General features: G+C 52.7%; 8 protein-coding genes across 8 annotated transcripts; 3 read left to right on the top strand and 5 right to left on the bottom strand.

Annotated features, from left to right (window-relative positions):
• Positions 1–707: 707 nt before the first annotated feature.
• On the top strand, positions 708–4341 carry Triagg1_4779 (uncharacterized protein; the record flags this gene model as incomplete). The annotated part of the gene is made up of 6 exons (XM_062899220.1): positions 708–803; positions 1119–1241; positions 1306–1356; positions 1427–2225; positions 2293–4073; positions 4159–4341. 6 exons carry the CDS (start codon positions 708–710, stop codon positions 4339–4341), a joined length of 3033 nt encoding a protein of 1010 aa, XP_062756359.1.
• Positions 4342–4567: 226 nt separating this feature from the next.
• On the bottom strand, positions 4568–5313 carry Triagg1_4778 (uncharacterized protein; the record flags this gene model as incomplete). The annotated part of the gene is made up of 2 exons (XM_062899218.1): positions 4568–5136; positions 5214–5313. 2 exons carry the CDS (start codon positions 5311–5313, stop codon positions 4568–4570), a joined length of 669 nt encoding a protein of 222 aa, XP_062756358.1.
• A 351-nt stretch (positions 5314–5664) lies between these two features.
• Triagg1_4777 (uncharacterized protein) lies at positions 5665–6430 on the top strand (the record flags this gene model as incomplete). The annotated part of the gene is made up of 2 exons (XM_062899217.1): positions 5665–5854; positions 5940–6430. The coding sequence occupies 2 exons, from the start codon at positions 5665–5667 to the stop codon at positions 6428–6430; spliced, it is 681 nt and encodes a 226-aa protein (XP_062756357.1).
• Positions 6431–6712: 282 nt separating this feature from the next.
• Triagg1_4776 (uncharacterized protein) lies at positions 6713–7711 on the bottom strand (the record flags this gene model as incomplete). Its single annotated transcript, XM_062899216.1, has 1 exon — positions 6713–7711. The coding sequence occupies one exon, from the start codon at positions 7709–7711 to the stop codon at positions 6713–6715; it is 999 nt and encodes a 332-aa protein (XP_062756356.1).
• Positions 7712–8106: 395 nt separating this feature from the next.
• Positions 8107–8912, bottom strand: Triagg1_4775 (uncharacterized protein; the record flags this gene model as incomplete). The annotated part of the gene is made up of 2 exons (XM_062899215.1): positions 8107–8530; positions 8659–8912. 2 exons carry the CDS (start codon positions 8910–8912, stop codon positions 8107–8109), a joined length of 678 nt encoding a protein of 225 aa, XP_062756355.1.
• Positions 8913–9382: 470 nt separating this feature from the next.
• Positions 9383–12543, bottom strand: Triagg1_4774 (uncharacterized protein; the record flags this gene model as incomplete). The annotated part of the gene is made up of 3 exons (XM_062899214.1): positions 9383–10298; positions 10359–12348; positions 12420–12543. 3 exons carry the CDS (start codon positions 12541–12543, stop codon positions 9383–9385), a joined length of 3030 nt encoding a protein of 1009 aa, XP_062756354.1.
• Positions 12544–13001: 458 nt separating this feature from the next.
• Positions 13002–14671, top strand: Triagg1_4773 (uncharacterized protein; the record flags this gene model as incomplete). The annotated part of the gene is made up of 5 exons (XM_062899213.1): positions 13002–13230; positions 13316–13838; positions 14217–14364; positions 14440–14517; positions 14591–14671. 5 exons carry the CDS (start codon positions 13002–13004, stop codon positions 14669–14671), a joined length of 1059 nt encoding a protein of 352 aa, XP_062756353.1.
• Positions 14672–15289: 618 nt separating this feature from the next.
• On the bottom strand, positions 15290–17218 carry Triagg1_4772 (uncharacterized protein; the record flags this gene model as incomplete). The annotated part of the gene is made up of 2 exons (XM_062899212.1): positions 15290–16117; positions 16175–17218. The coding sequence occupies 2 exons, from the start codon at positions 17216–17218 to the stop codon at positions 15290–15292; spliced, it is 1872 nt and encodes a 623-aa protein (XP_062756352.1).
• Positions 17219–17462: the final 244 nt, after the last annotated feature.

Raw genomic sequence — 17462 nt, 5'->3', positions numbered from 1 at the left:
TTTTTGCACACCACAGTAGCATCAAAAAGCCTTATCCACTGCTGCATCACCACACATTACACCTTGCGTTGTCTTGCATAGCCAGTCTGCTACAATCCCGGCCTTCTTACTCCTCTCGGCCTCAACCTGCATCCCAAACTATCCCGGAAGCAGAGAACCGACCTCCGCTTGCTGCCACAGCGGGACAAGGGCTTCAAGGTACGAGCCGCGCCGGAGCTGCTGTCTGATGGGCTCCATGGGACCTGTCAGCGAGCTGCCGACGTCCATCAGTCAATCGTTTCCCCCACGCGGACAAGTGTTGGAGACTGGCACTCAAACTACCCCTGCTCTCTGCTCTTCGGTCACCTCCGTCCTTTCCCGTCGATATGGCTGTCATGTCATGGAGAACAAACGTTGCTTGTCGCACACGCAGCTAAATGTCACAGCAGTTATCCTTCTTACAGGCGCCGCCGCCCACATCTTACCACCAAAACTCGTCGTCACCCCAAAGAAAGCTTACAGGCGTGAGATTGTAGCCCGTGCTGCGTCGGCCAGTATATCCTTCCTTGTTCTGCCCAGCTTGGGCTTTTCTGTTTCCTTAACTCCTCTGCCCCCGCGACTCCCGTCCGCCCGGGGGTTCTGTGTCGCAATATGTAAGTCAGATGGGTGCTGCGTCGTGACGCAACCCCTGCTTGCCCCGGGAATAATCCCCCCAAGCTCACACAGCCATGTGCCGCAGGAAATTTGGCAAGCAGATCCAGAAGCGCCAGCTTGAGGTTCCCGAATATGCTGCCAGTTTTGTCAACTACAAGGCCTTGAAGAAGGTAAATCATCCATCTGTCTATCTACCTATTGCTGCTTATCACACGGCTACCCGCACCCTTTCCCCCTCTTTGACCCCCCCTCCTTGATGTGCCCTCATTTCTCATTCTCCTTTGTGCTGCTTGAGAAGGCTTGAGGTGATGGGGGAGGTTGATAGAGGGGGGAGTGTCAAACCCGCTCCAGGCATCCTTGTCCTTGCATGCCTGCACCCTCTGGTTTCTCTCCCCAGCCACTGGCATACTTGGTGCAACTTGTACACCATCCATTACTGTATCTTGTACCACATTGGCTAATACTCGACCTTATTTGCCCTCCAGCTCATCAAGAAGCTTTCAGCTACTCCGACCCTTGCTGCACAAAATGACGGCCACCGCCTAGCCACACTTGCCGACTCGCAGGCTGCTCTGCAAGCAAACAAGGCAACTTTCTTCTTCCAATTGGTAAGCCACGTCCAAAGCCGCCACCATGATGAACATCCCGACGGATTTGCTGACGCCTGAACAGGAGAGAGAGCTGGACAAGGTGAATGCTTTCTATCTGCAAAAGGAAGCCGAGGTATGTATACCAATTTAGCCCATACCCTCCCTCATCGCGTGGGGAACACCATCGCCAACCTGTTGCGTAGCTCAAAATCCGCCTCAAGACGTTGCTCGATAAGAAAAAGGTCCTTCAGTCGCGCCAGGGTATCTCAAGACGCTCGTCCAAATTCACCACCCTCGAAGAAGGATTTCAGCAATTCGCCACGGACTTGAATAAGCTCCAGCAGTTTGTTGAGATCAATGGTACCGCCTTTTCAAAGATTCTCAAGAAATGGGACAAGACGTCCAAGTCCAAGACAAAAGAACTGTATCTCTCCCGTGCCGTCGAAGTCCAGCCGTTCTTCAATGCGACGGTCATTAGCGAATTGTCAGACCAGGCCACCACCAGCCTCCAGGAGTTGGGTGCCTGGTCTGATGGAATTCAGGTCAACTTCGATTCATCTACTGCGCATGTTGTGACAAGCCAACATTTCGTGGGGACCGACGAAGGAGATGCCGATACGCTGCTGTTGGATACCGTCATTACCGGAAACCTCGAATCGATAAAGGACCTTCTTGCGAAGATGCAATCGGCCTCCCTGGCTAGCGAGAGCGATATTTCCTTGATGGAGCGGCTGACAAGAACCTTCTTGACGGCGATAAATGAAGCTCCCAAGAGTGCTCTGCAGGTTCTTTTGGATACAGGATTGGTGGACTTGCATTCCTATGATGATATCAACGAGCGGAATTGCCTACACCAGGCCGCCATCTATGGTAGACAACACGTCTTGGAATGGGGCCTCGAGGCCAAGGTGGCCGTGGATCGAACCGACGTTTACGGGCGCGTGCCGCTGCACTATGCTAGTTTGCACGGTCGCTTAGATATGCTGGAAACTTTGTTAAATGGTAGGTTGAGAGTCCCAGAGCACCTCATTTGGCAGGCCATGGAGCTGACGTTTGACCATTGAAATAGCCAACCCCGGCACTATTGATCTCATCGATCACGACAACTTCACGCCACTGATACATGCCATTATCCATGGCCATGTTGAGTGTGTCGAGCGCCTTCTCGCTAGATCGGCTCGTATTGACCCTGTATCTGATGCAGACCATGTGCCTTTGAACCTTGCCTGCGAGCATGGCTCCGTCGCTATTGTCGAAATACTGTTGAAGCATGGCGCAAATATCCTTCCTGATGCCGAGGGACTGTATCCTCAGCACTTGGTGGCCCGGTGTGGCCGAACTTCGGATTTGCTCCTGCTCCTGAAGCAGTATGGAGCTGACCTCGATCAAGTCGACAAGCTGTATGGATGGACACCGTTGCTGCATGCTGCTAGTGAAGGAAAGGTCGAGTGTCTTCAAGCGCTGCTCAAGATTGGTGTCGACGCGACGATACGAGATGAAAAGGACCTACCCGCCATGTACTATGCCGCTTGGGAGGGCCACTTGGAATGCATGCAGCTTCTCACCCCGTTCAACAAGCGCCCGAAAGCAAGCCCATTGGGAGGCCAGCCCACAATTGACATTATTGGCAGCAGTAATGCCCCCCTGCCAATGTCACTGGATCCGGATGCCATCCCGATCCTGGAGTTGCCTCCACCAATCATTCCTCTTCGACGATATGGCCACAACTTCCTTGATACCAAGACTGTGGTGCAAATCAGCTTTCAGGATTCGGGCGAGCAACCGCTGGTTTTCTTCCAGGATGGCAAGTACCCGGCTGCTCGGTTGACGATTTCCTCCAAGGTTTCCGATCTCATCCCCAAGAATATCATTTTGCCGTTTCAAGAAGATACCCGTATTGTTTCTTTCCAAGTTGATAACCTCAAGACGTTTTCACTCGACTTTGATGTTTTCCCGGCGTATGGCGCCAAGACAATTGCAAAGACGGTGGTACTGCCGTCTGTATTCCTGAACCAGTCAGGCAGCTCGAAATCTTGCCTGCCGCTCTTCGACCCGCGGTTGCGAGCCATCGGCCAGATTACCTTCAACACGCAGGTGATCAAGCCGTTCAGGGGACAGCCTCTCGAGATTACAGACTTTGAGACGTACTGGAAGGCGACAAGCCAGTTTAACCAGCCTACCAACGCCATTGTTACCGGATCAAGTCTGTCTGGTGACTATGTCCGAGTCTTTGTCCAGTACACTAGCGATGGGGTGCCTATTATTTGGCCACAATGGACGATTTCGTGCGGTGGGCTGGATATTCCCGTCTGCAGACTGTCATTTGCGCAGTTTGATGCCATCACCTCCCAAGGTGCCAGCCGCGCTCAGCTCGCGGGCCTAGCGACCAAGACGGCGGATGACATTGCCGAAATCTACCACATCTTGGCGACTGCTGGAATAACGCTCAAGGACGCACTGGCTATCCTCCCTCCAGGCATCCACGTCAATCTGCAGATTGTATACCCGACCACAGAGGAGGAAGAGACACTGGCCTTGGGCCCGGCTCTTGACGTCAACGTCTACGTTGACTCGATCCTCACGGTTGTTTTCGACCATGCCCGTGCTCAGAGGGCACAGTCCCACTCGTCACACGTCGTGCGTTCCATGGTGTTTAGCAGCTACAACGCGCGACTATGTACCGCTCTCAACTGGAAACAGCCCAACTTTCCAGTATTTTTGTGCAATGACTTAGGCCGGGACGAGAATACGGTGCTGGTCAACGGAAGGCGGACAACGTCGATCAAGGAAGCGGTGCGGATTGCACAGACGAATAACTTTATGGGTCTGATATGTTATTCAAGGCTGCTGGTAAGATTGCATTTCTCTTGTCCATTCTCATCCTCTTCCCCTTTTCTTCTCCCCCACAGATGGCATAGCTAACCCTCTCGAACAGGATATGGTGCCGGCGCTGGTTGATGCGGTCAAATCGCATGGACTTGCCCTCGTGATGGACAAGTCTTCTGATACCCCTGAAGCGAGCCCTCTGGTGGATCCTTTCCCTCGGCCACCCAAGGGTGTCGACGGAATCTTGAGAAGTCATGGTATTTTACGCTTTAATGATTCTATAGACATGTAGACGATGCGGGTCTTTTTTATTTGGGATGGGGCGTGAATCTGGGTGTGACATGCCGTGCAAAATCCGGCGACTTTGTTGGCCATGGTTGTGGAAACAGAAGAGAAAACAAAGAGATCTGTTACTGTCTTTTCCTCGGTATTACACGGCGGCCGTGGTGCCCGTTTTGTGTTTTTTTTTTAGTAATCATTATATAAATCTATATTAGGTAGGTATAAATGTCTTCCCGTCAAGCACCTTTGTAGCCGTACTTGAGGCCCGTCAATTCCTTCTCCGGATCTACGCCGGCCATGACAACCTTTGCTGTGATGGCAACAGAGTAGACGAGCCCCGGCACGTTGCCCATGCTGACCCATCCGAACCCGCCCCCTCGCTCGTCTCCTCTCACCAAGCCCATGAGGACCAGCAAAACGACCAGCCCAAGGTTTAGATACGGCAGCGTCCTCTCCAAGGGGGACCGCGTTTCGACGGGCGCGCGGCCGAGGACGCCGATGCCAGCGTCGATTCCCCTTAGAGAACTGCGCAGCTGGAATCTCGTTGACGGGTCGGCTCTGGAGCTACCGGCCCAGGAATCGATGACGGCGATGCCCGTCTCGGTGGGGGGTAGTTTGTAGAGCAGAAACGCGGTGGTGAGGAGGGACGTCAGGCAGAAGACTGCGAAGGAGACGGTGGCGGGGGTGAAGAGCGGGCGGAGGTAGGCGATTGTTGAGAGGAGCGGGAGGGCGATGAGGATGCGGTTGAGAGCTTCGTTTTGGGAGGCGTTTTGGGTAGCGAGGGTTTGGATGAGGGAGTCTTGTTCTGTTTTTTTTTTTCGGTTTGTGAGTTGATGTTGCTTTGGTCTTGGGAGGGGGTTTGGAGATGAAGATGAGAGTTACCTTGTTCATCCATGGCTTCGGGGGAATCGGAGTCGGAGTCGTTGGGGTAGGCAAAGGTTCGTCTTAGACGGGTGGTTGGCGTGTCTGCGAGGGAGGCCATTGTGAGTAATGCGATGCCTTGTTTCCTCGATGGATGATGGATATTGTGTGGAAGCAAGATCTGAGTGAAGTAATACGGTTTTCTTGGAGATGAGAGAAGAAACAGGCGAAGGAGAGGTAGATGACGACGCTGATGATGAAGCTGGGAGGCAAACACCTTGATAGCATTTCAACAGCAAGCTCTCAGCCTTATGACGCCACAACGCAGATAGAAGAGAGAGGTACGTACCAAATCCCCCACTAACATTCCCCCCCCACTAAAATTCCTTCAGCCTCATGCCAAACATGGTCTGACCTGAGAATATCCGAAACCATTTCTATACCAAGAACACACAAAAAAAAAAAAACCATCATGATATCGCGAATCGCGAGCCGCAGGCTGTGTGCCGCGGCATCTCGGCGGGCCGGCAGCAGCAGCAGCAGCAGAAGCGGTGAGAGTGTTGGTCAGAATGCCAGAGCGGCGCAGAGACGGTGGATGACGCCTGCGCCGAAGCCCGGCGACGGGCCCATGATGTCGAGACGAGCCGATCGCGAGCTTCCCGGTGAGTTTACAGCTGATATTGCACTTTTCGACAAATCAATTGGGTGTTTATCTAGCTGACTAACTATATGAACCATTGGATAAAGACGTCGGCCAAGTCTCGCAAGGCTGGCGCCGCACCATGCCCATCTTCCTCGCCGTCGTGGCCGTGTGCTCCGTCACAATCTTCAACTACCAAAAGTCCTCGTCGCCCATCATCTCGTCGACGCTCTACGCGCTGCGCACCTCCCCCGAGGCCAACCGCCTGCTCGGCGACGAGATCTACTTCAAGCACCAGATCCCCTGGATCAGCGGCGAGATGAACCAGGTCAAGGGCCGCATCGACATCAGCTTCTCCGTGCGCGGGTCGCGGGGCGCGGGCGTCATGCGCTTCGCCAGTCATCGGCCCTCGAGCAAGGCGCTCTTCGAGACGACTGAGTGGAGTTTGACGCTGGAGGACGGGACAAGGGTGGATTTGCTGGATGGCAATGATCCGTTTAGGGGATTGTTGGGCGGTGATGATGATGAGGATGATTTGCCGTTGGTGGATGATGAGTCGACAAAGGGATTTAGACAGCAGGGTGCGTTCAACAGGTGATGGAGGGGGATGCTGTGCGTTGTTGTGCCTCGAGAGATGGGAGATGAGAGCGTTGAGGGAACTGCATGGCTCTTGTACAAGTAGAATTTTCGGTTGATTTTGGTCTTTCATGAGTGTCATGACGTGTATAGTGTACTCCTATAAATACAAAAAAAGCCCGCTTTCCTCTTTTGCCTTTTTCTTCCCCTTTTCTTTCTTCACCCTTGTCTCAATGTACTCGTTACAGATCCCCCCCCCCCCGCCCATGAAATTGGTATTCATCATCATCATCTTCTTTTTCTCTTACAATTCGGCCATGTGCGACCTTCGCTGGGCCTGCATCTCCAGGTGTCTCAACCTCGCCTCCTCCAACTTGGTCTCCAGATCGGGCTGTCTCTGATCCAGCTCCTCGCGCGCCTTCTCCCTGTACGGCAGAGCCGGGGCTTTCCTCTTCTTCGCATCCTGGAGCCGCACGATGCGGCCCTTGGGACCGGGAATCGGCCCGCTGACGAGCACCACGCCCAGCTCGTTGTCCACCTTGAGCACCTTGAGGTTCTGCACCGTCACGAACTCGTTGCCCATGCGGCCGGGCATCTTCTTCCCGGGAAGCACACGACTTCCGCTGCCCTGCGAGGGACCCGTCGAACCGATCGTTCGGTGATTCTTGGAGTTGCCGTGCGAGGCTTCCTGGCCGGCAAAGCCGTGGCGCTTCATACCACCGGCAAAGCCCATGCCTCTTGACCGAGCCTTGACGTCAACATGCTGGCCCAGCTGGAACCAGTCCGGCAGCAGCTGCGCGCCGACGGGCAGCAGACCTTCCTCGCTGCGCACCTTGAACTCGGCCAGCTCGGCCTTGGGCGCAATGCCCTTTGCCTCGTAGTATCCCAACATCGGGCTCGTCACGTTGCGTCCCTGCCTGGCGCCGAGCCCAACCTGCACCGCCCAGTAGCCGTGCTTCTCACGCGTCTTGTTCGCAATGACCTGCACCTGGTCCATCTGCAGCACCGTGCACACCACCCGAGTCTTGCCCTGGAAGATGCTCGTCATGCCCTTCTTGACGGCGAGCGCGCCCGTCCGCAGGGGCGTCGTGTTCTCGCGCCGCTTGAGCGCGGCCGCGGGGCCCGTCGTCAGGGCGGGAAGGCCAGAAGTCGGCTGGTTGAAGCGCTTGTGCTTGGATCGCGGCGGCGCCGTCGACCAGCCGTACTTGATGCCGCGCTGGGGGATGTGTGGGAGGAGGAGCGCCGGCCGGTTGACTGAGGCGAGGCGTGGCAGAGCCACTCGAATTGGTATCCTGGGAGGCATTGAGGGCGGTTCTCTGTGTGTGTGAGATTCTTCTATGTGGACGTCATTGGGTGGTTTTTTTGTGGTTTTGGGGGGGCCGAGTTTCGCCTTGGTTTGGGATGGTATGATGGGAAATTTTGGAGTTTAGTTTAGCTTCTGGCTACCTATGGCAGGCTCGGGTATTCTGCGGGCGGGGTGGTTTGAGTGGAAAGAGGTTCAGCCTCGCGGGGTACGTACCTGCGAGGTGGGATGAAGCAGAGAGAGAGAGCAGTTCGACTCAGTTTTGTTCATGGATGTTGATGTATTTGTTTCATGGGATATGGTATATATGTATTACAATCGAAATAATGTAGATTTTATTATTATTCTTGTTTATTGCTCTCATTGTTCATCACCGTCACGTAACATCTTTGCTTCTACACCCCCGGCCCTCTCCCCCCAATCCCGCTCCCCATCTCATTCACACTCGTCCCCTTGACCTTGTGATCCCCCGGCTGCGCAGCCGCCTCATAGATGATGTTCGTCGGCGCCTTTCCCAGCCTCGTCCACTCCCCCTTGAAGCCCAAGTAGCTGATCCGCGACACGTCCTCGTCGCCCTCGCCAAAGTTGTCCACGAAGAAGAGCACCAGCCGCTGCACACTGCCAAACAGCGAGCGCTTGACGGGGATCTCTTGGATGTCGGACGTCTGCGAAAGCTCGATGGTCTGTAATGGCGATGCTTCTTCGGCGGCTGCGAAATCGATGTCGTCGCGGTTGATGAAGAGCTGCAGCGTTTTGGGGGCCGAGAGGGATGGTGATGTGCGGATGAGGATGGAGTGTAGCTTGACTTGGGCTGTGAATCTATTGAAAACCCGAGTTAACAAAAGATGATGAAATTATTTGTTGTAAAGTAAAAGCAAATTCAATCATGATAAAGTGTATATAATGGATTAATCAAAATAAAGAAGAAGATCAAGACAAAAACTCACGGCACCGTCATGAGAAGCTGCTCATCCGCATCGCTCTCCAGCTCCGGCTCGGCACTCAACCTCTCCGCCCACGTCTTCTTGACAATCAACTTGCCCGCGTCTCTGCGCGCTTCGTTGAGCGTCGTGATTTCATCGAAATGGATCTGTTCGTACAGCGAAGACTGCAGCGCGGGCGTGATGTCGTCTGAGTGGTCGTGCTCGCCGTGGTCGTGAGAGTGGCCATGGTGGTCGTGTTCGTCGTGGCAGTGAGACATGCTTATTAACTCGATTTGCTGATGGGTTTTGACAACGGATTAAGTGAATCTTGGTCAAATGGAGGACTAGTGATCTGAGATGGGATATTTGTAACGTAGATGACGGGATGGAATATGATAAAAATTCCTGGATTCGATGATGTAGATGGTTTGTTTGCTACAGCATCCAGAGGCCCCGCAGATAGCCGTTAAATTGAGCGACTCCAAAGTCTTACATGAAACGAGCACCACCACCTTGATAAAACAACATTGATGCAGGTGTTGTATAGTTTCCTGCTATTTTACTAATTCTTTTCCTTCTTCCTAAAAATGTCCAAAATCTTTTAAATAGCAAAACGCATCCATCCAACATCTCATATCCAGCGGGTATCAATGGAATCGCCAAAGTAGTACAAACCCAGCAACTATAAGCAAGCAACCCAATGTAACAAAAATTTCCTCCAGCTATCAAAAAAGCAAAGAATAATAAATCACCGGAATCCACCCTTCCTCTTCACCTTCTTCTTCTTCCTATCTCCAAACGGCCCAGAAACAGGCTGGCTCATTGTCACGGCCGTCTGCTGCTGAGTCGCCTCCGGAGCCGCCTGGCTGGACATGACCTGCACGGGGGGCGGTCGCCCCGATGCCAGGGGATTAACGTCGGGAAGCCCTTGTCTCATAAACGCTGGTCGCCTAAACTTTTCCGATCGCGCTTTGCGCTTCGCTTCAAACCTCTGCAGTCGTTCCTTGGCGTCCCTGAAGAGCTCTTCATTGGCTCTTGCCACGCTTGAAACGTATTCGTTTGGATCAACGCCCCGTTCCTTAGGCCAGTATGATAGCACTTTGGATCGTTTTGAAACGTCCGGCTTGTCAGTGTCCAAAGACTGGGCCAATAGTCGTAGTCGCTCAACCGCCTCGTCCGGTCCGTTGAAGACTGCCGATGCAGCGGGCGACGCAGCGGGCGAAGATCCTATGTCTCTGGAGCCTGATCTCGACGAGGCTGTAATTTGGGAGCTGCCTATCTGACGCCCTGTCCGAGGCCTCTGAGCCTCCTCCTCCAGTACTTCCGAACTACTAGGCCCAAGCAAGGGAATGTCCTGGTACATGATTCCATAGCTGGACAGAAAGGCCTCCCTGGCCAGTTCGGTAATCCATATTCGCCGAACTTGTTGCATATCCTCAGTGAGAATGCCCTTTATGGGATCGATCCATACTTCGGAAAAATGGCGCTGTAGATATTGCAGGCTGACCAGTGACATGGGCATTTCGTTCTGATTATATAGCTGAAGGGGAGTAACAACAACCTTTTCGGTGTTTTCATCCAGCATCTTCTCCATTTCGTCTCTCAGGGGTTCACCAGCCGGCTCAAATGTTGGATCTTGCAGCATCACTTCAGCCACTTCGCCCCTGTATTATAATCTGATTAGTATATGCCATGTGAGCGCAAGCTCAAGCTTAATTACTTACCACGTTATCAATGGTAGCCTCCCCTGGTCGAACCCATCGTCAAGGCATTGTCTAAGGGCGTCAAACAATCCACAAGGGAGGCCGGTTTCTCCTTGGTTTACTGAAGCTTCTAGAGAGTCTTGTAGAGCTTGGTATAGTCTATCCATTTTAATAAAAGTCGGTCGGACAGGTGCTGGGCTCTCAGCATTATCATCAGACTCTCCGTCATCTTCGACCTCTTCACCATTCATAAGCATCTCAACGTCGTCGACAGTCATTTCGTCGGGGAAAATGAATGAGTTGGAAATCTGCGCCATGGCAGTTCTTCTCCCTTTTTGCTTCTTCATTTGTTGTTTGCCTTCAGCCCACGCGGCAGGCACCGTAGGGTCTTGGACTTCGAGCGTCGGGTCATCGAACGTGACACATAGGCAACGCTGGAGGCTTAAATCTTTGCCTAAGAAAGTTAACTGATAAAACAGAGCGCCCTTTTTATGGTAGTCCATTCCCAGACTTGACACATTTTCTTTGACTGAGACTGCGAGTTGAACTGGGTCGACCCTGAGAAACTCAATCACGTTCTTTGCTGGAAACTCCGTGTCCTCGCTCCCCGGAAGTGATATAATGTCTCGATGCCACTGAGGCACTCTGCTTACAGGTGAAATTGTGAACCAGAATATGCAAAGCTGGCCCATTCGCGGATAGTAGATAAAGACTAGTGATGTATCTTGGTCATCATCTGATGCTCGGCAGACAAACATCCTCGAGTCATCATTTTTTGTTCCCAAATGGGGGCACGAGAGTAATATTGACGGCTTCAGTAGCCCCGATCCTTCTTCATCACGGCTAAACACATTGACCCAGGTGATATGGTATTGCGTAAGGATGAAAATGTGACCTTGCTGAGTCGGGCTGCGATGGATATCTAAGATCCAATCTAGCTTGCCCCTTTCCCGAATGACGTGACCGAGCCTTGGAAGTAAGATGTTTGCGTCTAGATTCAAAACCTCCATTCTCTCATGATTCCACATCAGAAGATACCGCGTGGTAGCGTCTGCCGTCTTGCGAGAGGAGGGGGACGGAGAGCTTTCGACTTTTCCAGACCACGTTTCTTCCAAAACAAGGATCCCGTGTCTTTCAGTCGAAGAAGAAGGCATAGATGGTAATTCGTTGAGTAAGCCGTCAGAAATGTGCCCGCATTTGTTGAGGGTCAATTGGGGAGCGACTCTTCGTTGGGCCTGCGAAGTTCCCAGATCGTCCCATATGCTCCAGAACCCGCCCTCGTCTATAATGGCAAGTTGATGCGATCGGCCAGATGCCGTGGCAAACAAGGCGACATCGGAATGAGCGTTTCCTCCTGTTTGACGATACTGAATAGTCAGCAAAGGATTTGGATTTATCAGTGAAGGTCGTCCCCGAATCAAGCTACTCGTTGGCTGATTTGAGGTGGTGGGCACCTGGCGGAACTCTGGTTTGAGGATAGTTGTCGCTGTTTCTTTTTGAATCAGCAGCCACCGAGGTGTGTCGTCTTTCGAATGGTTCCCAGCAAATTTGATCTGCCTGATGGGCAGTCCGTCATTAGTCCATATCAATTCTGCTTCTCTGTTGGCCGGATCGACGGTCTGAAGATTCAAAAATGCATTCGCGTTGTCTCCCCATTGTAATGGCACATCTTCCACGCGAGCAAGCCGTAAGAGCTCTCCGGATTCTCCGCAGGCGACAGCCATTATAGGGGACTTTCCAGGCCCTGTCTTGATACTTGAATCGGGGACGTGCCCAATGGCGTATAGAGGCCTAGTGTTGGGGGCATTATCTGAGATGTTGAGTGCCTCTATGTCTGCTTTGAGAGTGTCTTGATATGCCGAATTGCCCATGGTGATCTCTGGGTGAGACTTGAACAGCCATCGTTGTTGATTTTGACGCTCCCTCCAGAGCCTAGTGGATGTCTCAGGAGGCCGACTTTTTGAAGCTGAATAAATAATAGTTGAAGCACTGATAATCTTGAAACGAGGACCTGGTACCCGATGTTAGCATTGATTTTTAAATCTTTGTTTGCTTCACCTTCACCCCTTGCTTCTCACTTACATCTTGAGGTGAACCGGGATGTCTCCAATATCCCAAGTGTCCTTCCGGGATGCTCGCTGGGAATATATTTCAATTCGCCTGGAGTTCCCAGGCCCATCAGGGGATGAGGCCACCAGTCCGCCATTTCAGGCCAGTTATCGTGTCCAATGCGATGAGAAATGGCTGATTTTTCTTCATCTCGAGTTCACCAGAGACAGATCGTGGCTGCATTCGGGGTCACATAGAGGAATCGGATGTGGCTCAGATTGGCATCAGCAGGTGTAGTAAGTGAGAGATGCAATAAATATAAATGATTAAGAAGAAAAACTAGCCAATTCTCAGCACTCCTTCTTCACTGAGCATGTCACGACATGAGCTTGCTTGAGATTTGAGTTCTTGAATTTGAGCCACGTGACCAAGGCCTGCACTTTGATTTTGCGCCACACTTGGCTGTGTCGACCCAGCAACGTGCTTTTTGGGTAAACACCACCAGCCGGAGCTCTGGAACCGACCGAGCAGCGTTTTTGCTTTGCTTCATCCCGCCTACAACACCCTGCAAACAGATCCCAGAAAACAAGACGAGTAAACACACGCACGCACACAATGTCTGCCGCTTTCGATCCGTCAATGTCAATCGGCCCAGGTCGCCAGACCATCGCCCCCGTTGGCCCCTCCGCCGCCGACAAGCTGCCCAGCATCGACTTTGGGTTCGACGATTTGCGCGAGCGCATGGCCAAGTTCACGGCTAGGTTCGATGCCTTTATCGAGCAGGGCCGCAAGCGCGTATTGGAAGAGCGCAACCAGTTCCGCGTCAACATGGCCGAGCTACAAGGTATGCGCTGGTGCAAAAATGCCATATGGATATAAGATATAGATACCATCTATGAACAAGAGACTGACTCTCCCCTTCCCCGCAGAGGACGAACGCATGAGACGGAGGGACATTGAAATCGCCCAAGTCAAGATGTCGACGTACCAGCAAACCATTGAGAAGGAAGAAGCCGAGAAGCGCGAGATGGAAGGCTCGATATCTTCGCTCGCCGCCCAGCGCGACAGCCACATCGCCGCGCGCGACAGCCTCAAGGCCCAGATTGCCCAGACCCAAGCTGAGATAGACTCTCGGCTGGCCGCCCAACGCGCCTACGCAAAGCAGAAAGAGGCGCAGCTACGGTACAACGTGCCCGAGCTGGACTTTTGGATCACGAACCTGTGTCTGCGGATTGAGGGCGCGGGAAAAGACGACCGGCTCAAGTTTGTGTACACGCACATTGACGAGAAGAACTGGGAGCGCGAGGCGTGGTTCGAGCTGGTGACTAGCTCGCGGGATTACGATGTGAAGCATTGCAGGCCCAAGCTGGAGCGGGAGAGCGTCGAGAGGGTGTTGGACAAGGTCAACGAGTCGAGGGAGCTGGTTGTGCTGCTGAAGGGAATGAGAGAGCTGTTTGTGGAGGCAGTAAAGTCATGAGATATGGGGGGGAGGGAACTTTGATTATTATTGATGAGGATGATGTGTGTGCTAGATACCCGCAGCTGATGATTTACATGATGTATATGGACACTGCACTTTGTTTCTTCTCTCGCGTCGAGTACCCAGTCTCAAGTCTCGGCGTGTAATGCCACCACAACGTGACGAGTACTATAAAACGAATGAATGGCTATGTATCTCGAACTTCATAGAGACAATGAGGCTCTTCTCCCGCATGCCTGACGCTGGTCCTGATCCTCACCAGCCACATGTGCAATGGAAACCACTAACAGGCGCTGCAAACCCGCTGTCAAGCTTAGCTGCAGCGCGTCACCCCCACTAAACCTCATCAGACATCCCATACAACAACCCACGCCAAACATCCTCCCAGCATCCAAACCACCACCATCAAAACCCAGCCCTTTCGCCATGCCCAAACCCGACAAACACGTCGCGGCCTCTCAAGCCGTCGACATTCTCGAAGAAATCTCAACCATGCTGGTACGCATCTCATCTCACCAAGAAAAAGGGCAAAAAGAATAAAGATAAACATGCTGATCTTCCCCCTCCAACTAGAACTGCCACATGGACCGCCGCATGCTGTCCACCTGCGTCTCATTGATTGAGCAAGGCGTCCATCCTGAATCGCTCGTGGTAAGCAAGCAAACCCCCTTTGAACGTGACCGTCGTTTCAAGCTATAACTTGGATATTAACGCTCCTCTTTAGCAAGTCATCAAGGAGCTGCGTGAGATTGCCGATGACACGCGCCGGGAACAGCAAGAGGCCGCCGCCGCTAATAATCGGTGAAGCCTCACTCGCGTATACCACTTTTCTCGCCTCATCCCGCTGGGTTGACCTTTTTGTAATTGGTGTTTCCTGTTTGGCTTTTTGCTCGATTTTTGAGCTGGGATTTTCAACTGTAATTCATGGCGCTTAGGGCGTATACAAATACTATATTACCACTTTGGACGACTATTACTGTACATGGTAAATATTAAATTGACGGAGCATTGTCCCAATGGCACTCCCAATTTCCATATGCAAAAGTGACATCTTCCCTTTTTTTTCCTCCCAATGATCCACCTTTTTCTGTCGATGCAACGCCAATATCAGCGCCATGCCGTCGTACTAACTGTAAAGAAACTCCGCCAAAGCAAACATGATAGGAAACGAAATGAAGGATAAGAAAGACAAAAATATAGAGACATGGAAGAAAGAAGGGGGAAAAACAAATGCATGGTATCCCAAAACTAGAAAAGAAAGAAGTTAAAACAACCAAAAAGCTCATTCATTTGCCAAACTCCACTCCATAGAATGCCCCTTGTGGATGGCAAGTATTTTCGTATGTCGTCATGCCTCATGAACAGCCTCCATATGCTCCCACAAGCTTGAAGGCTTCCTTACTCAAGCCACAAGCCTGAATCGTTACCTGTGTCCAATCAAGTTGAACTCATCCTCTTCTTCCTCCTCGTCCTCATCTGCGTCGTGGGCATCGTCATCACTCGATTCATCCGAATCGTACTCATCTTCGCTTGATTCATCATCTTCGTCATCCTCGCCAGTTCTCCAGAAGCCCAAGATGTCATCGTCAGACTCTCCATCCACTTCCAGAACGGCGGCCTGCGGTATATCCATCATCATCTGAGAGGGTGACATGGACCGGGCATATCTTTCGAGTATGCGCGCTGGAGGCTCTAGCGCGCTGGAGGAATGTCGCCGCCTATTAGGCCCTCGCGAGCCTGTCGTGATGGAAATGCGTCGAGCCCCAGGTACCGCTTCCTCCGGACCAGCCTCCCGCACGGCCTGAGACTGATCGCCAGCTGCTGGCTGGAGCGATTCAGCATTCTGCCCCAAGATCTGCAGTTCCACCGTGTTATATGACCGGCATATCGAGCATTTGAGTCCAAGCCAGTGATATGCCACTGTGCTTCTGGCAGAGCAATCGTTGCACAAAATCTTGGCCTTGGTGTCACGGAAATCAGACGGCATTGGCTGGTTCAGGATGGCCATATCCAGATTGCGAAACTGTGTCTCCATATTCATGAGGCTCTTGTTGCAGATTGGGCATTTATACGAAGCCCGCGTGTGCTGGTCATAACATTTTTTGTGTATGCTATGGCCACACACCATGAAAACAACCCGTTTTGGCGATGTAAACATGTACTCGCCACAAATCGGACAGTCACAGTCTGTCGATCGCTCGATGCACTTATGCGAGCTCTCAATTGACGTGGTGATGCATGCTCGACATGTCTACGATGTTGTTTAGCCCACATAACATGAAACGAATGGAGGGTGAATTGAACTCACTTTGCAATGGAAGAAATCCTTTCCCAGCCCCATGCCCCGGCGGCATATTCCACAGTCATTGCAATGATAGATGGGCTTATTGGCCCGGTTCTCCCAGAGCTTACAGATGTTACAGTAATACTGCGCTGACACCACACCGCAGTTACTGCAGACTTCAGATGCCCTCTGCGGTGTGGCACAGAGCATGCAGAGCATGTTCTTTGTATCCTTGCGAATCAGCGTGTGGTCCTCGTGCGTGTCATGGCAAAACCGACAGGTATACCACTTTTTGCAGGTGGAACACTGGAGCTTCACGTTCCGCTCATAGTGCTCACATCCTAGCGGGCCTCGAGTTTCAGTAAGCGAAGCAGCCGAGTGCGTCGGAGTTGTTGTGCTTGGTGTCCTGGAGTGTCGAACAGGAGCGTAGGTCGGGGCTATGTCGCTTTCGCTCAAGACAAACGTCTCCTTGACTGACGGCTCTCCAATCAACTGGTTCTGCCAGTACTTGAGCGACTCCAGAGGTCCGACAGGGCTGGCAAGCTCCCATGTCTGGCCGATGGAGCCGTCATCCGAATCGCTTTTGGCAAGGGGCACGCCGGCGATCACGGAGGCGCGATAGCCCTCCAGCAGGGTATCGTGCATGAGCCTGGCCTTTTCATTAGATGGTATTTCCCGAGCGTTGATCTCCTGGATGCGGGAACGCAGCTCTCGCATACCGTCGTCCTCGGGGATGGGGCCACTCTTGGCCGGCGCACTTCTGGGCGGTGTTATCGGGAAGCCAAGATGGTCCAGCAGAGGTCCGTGACCCGTGGCTGGTCCGGCCGGGACTTCTTCCACGATGGTCTCCTGCGTGGAGGAGCTCAAGGGCCGGGAGCGTCGTTGCTCAGGCGATGCATCGGGCCCCTGCTGCCCGACGTCGTCGGCGTCATCAGAATCGTGGACGGCGTCGGGCGGAACTACTGGCGTCTCTTCATCGCCGGCCAACGTTGCACGGGAGATCTCGGAGAAGCGGCGGGCCTGTCGCAGCACAGGGTTGATGATGAACTCGGAGACAAGGGAAGGCATTTGGCTTGCTTGCGTCTGGCGCAACCGCAGCGCCGGCTGCTGAGGCGCAGCTGAAGACGGGGGATGCTTTTTAAGATTAGGATGAGGCTACCCAGCTCATACAAGTACCGTGGAAAGGGCGGTGATAGTAGCAGGGAATTTAATTAGAAGGAATGGAAGAAAAGAAGCACGAAACGGCGGGGGTTCCCACGCAAGGTCAGTCTCGACGGCAGCCAGCGCTGTTCATCTGGCGAGGGCGTTTCAT

Source organism: Trichoderma aggressivum (genome assembly GCF_033847375.1).
Source record: "Trichoderma aggressivum f. europaeum strain CBS 100526 chromosome Unknown scaffold_015, whole genome shotgun sequence".
In the NCBI taxonomy this organism is placed as follows: domain Eukaryota; kingdom Fungi; phylum Ascomycota; class Sordariomycetes; order Hypocreales; family Hypocreaceae; genus Trichoderma; species Trichoderma aggressivum.
This window is presented reverse-complemented; position numbering and strand designations above follow the sequence as displayed.